Genomic DNA, 1,926 nt, shown 5'->3' on the forward strand with positions numbered 1-1,926 from the left:
AATACCGGCTGGCTTCACCAATGTAAGCCACTTCGGAAGGGATTAGCTTCCTAGAGCAAGGGAACAATGTATAACCAGAGCTTATTAAGGAAGGAATATAATAAGATAGTTACGTTTGTGACTTAGAATGGTATGAGCTTCAGAAGTATGAGAATGTATTCAAACTAACTACTAGCTACGCTAGACAGTTGAATTACGGAGACTGAAATATCTGTAGAGACAGGACGTTTATATAGACCGTTTTCCTGATATCCTTATTGCCTTGCTCATTCTGATCATTCTTGGCAAAATAATCAGAATAATCACTCTAACCAATCAACAGTATCCTAACCCTCAACCATTGGCTAATACGCTCATTTTGATCATTTTCCCAAAAATAATCAAAATAATCACTCATATGACTGATCACGTGTTACTTCATAACACCATTCCCCTCCTTAGTAAGCTTATCCCAAGCTTCTAATACTTAAGGAGTTTAGTGGCCGCTGATTAAGAGACAAAAATGTCTTCGGTCTCTTCCCTTCGCCGCAAACGTCTTGCTTCCGAAATTGAAGAGTCGGGAAGCATCGCAATTCTCAGTTGTGAACATTGCTTGATCCGTGGACTGACCTGTATCGCCATGTCCTCTTCAAAAAGTGTCAAATGCGCAAACTATGCTCGCAAGGGAATAAAATGCGTCAACGTGTCCTGGGAAATTCTGGATAAGACCAGAGAGGAAGCCAAGTCTGCCATAGAGGAAAATCTCGAGGAATTGTCCAAACTAAACGCTATGCAACAAAGACTTCTTGCTCAACTTTCTCGAAATCGGAAAATTCTGAAGATAGCCGAAAGTCGTGCGAAAGCAAAAGCGATTTGTTTAATGGATGAGCTGGAAGAGGAAGAAGAAGCTGAACGAGTGAGAAATGGTGGTCACTCTGATAGTGAGCTTCGCGAGCTTACAGATAATCTCGCCGTCTTTAACCAGACCATCAAAACCCGAGGGGTTTCGGATGCGTCGGATTCTCACGATGGAATCGCGATAGTTCAAGCGGACAGTTGAGGTTTTTATACGGTTCCCAAGTGTTTTCTTCCAGTGGGTATCCTTTCCATTTTATAAAATAAAAGTGTTGTCGTCTTCTGACCTGGTGGTCTAGGATCTTCTCAACCTCGTATTCCTGCTCGGTAGGGTCTTCTAATTCGGTTTCCTTATCGAGGGGAGTCTCCGGATCCGCTTTCTCCAGTAATGACACATGAAAGATAGGGTATATCCTCATGCTCTTAGGTAGTTGCAGTTCATAATTTACTGGTCCTATGATCCTTTTGACTTTAAATAGTCCGATTTTAAGAAAATCAAGTTTACTATTTTGGCGCTTGGTGCGAATGTTTCGTCGCCAAAGGTAAACTTTATCCCCCTCCTTAAGGTCTGGTCCCTCAGACCTTTTTCGATTTGCCTGAGAGATCATTCTTTTGTTCAGGAACATAATATCAGATCGTAGTTGAGTATGAAGCGATTGCAATTCTTCTGCAAACAGCGTTGCTTCCGTAGGCAGGTATGCCGACATGTCAACCATTAATCTTGGTTCCTTTCCGAAATTCACGTAATACGGTGACATTCCTATAGTACTCTGCTTGGTTGCGTTGTATGCTAGCGCTGCCTATAGTAAAAGCTGTACCCAATTGCTTTGTTCATCGTTGACATATATCCGCAAGTATTATTCCAATATTTGGTTTACTCATTCCGTCTGGCCGTCGCTCTGTGGGTGATATGCTGTTAACATTCCTTATATTATTTATAGCACTTGGCATAATTCTCTCCAGAAATGAGATGTGAATATCTTATCCCGGTCAGAGATAATCTTTTCGGGTATGCCAAATTTCCCTACTTCTTTCAAGAAGACTTTCGCTAAGTAAGAAGCCGTAAATTGTCGAGGAATCGGGACAAATATC

The 1,926-nt window shown here is 41.6% G+C and overlaps 1 protein-coding gene across 1 annotated transcript; it reads left to right on the top strand.

Moving 5' to 3' along the window:
• Positions 1-505: 505 nt before the first annotated feature.
• PV09_09732 (uncharacterized protein) lies at positions 506-1,558 on the top strand. Its single transcript, XM_016363846.1, has 2 exons — positions 506-1,072; positions 1,134-1,558. The coding sequence occupies exon 1, from the start codon at positions 620-622 to the stop codon at positions 1,037-1,039; it is 420 nt and encodes a 139-aa protein (XP_016208326.1). The 5' UTR covers positions 506-619; the 3' UTR covers positions 1,040-1,072; positions 1,134-1,558.
• Positions 1,559-1,926: the final 368 nt, after the last annotated feature.

The sequence above is a fragment of the Verruconis gallopava genome, assembly GCF_000836295.1.
Source record: "Verruconis gallopava strain CBS 43764 unplaced genomic scaffold supercont1.150, whole genome shotgun sequence".
NCBI lineage: Eukaryota > Fungi > Ascomycota > Dothideomycetes > Venturiales > Sympoventuriaceae > Verruconis > Verruconis gallopava.

Coding starts and splice junctions, on each gene's coding strand:
- PV09_09732 (XM_016363846.1), top strand. CDS start 620: ATGTCCTCTTCAAAAAGTGTCAAATGCGCAAACTATGCTCGCAAGGGA.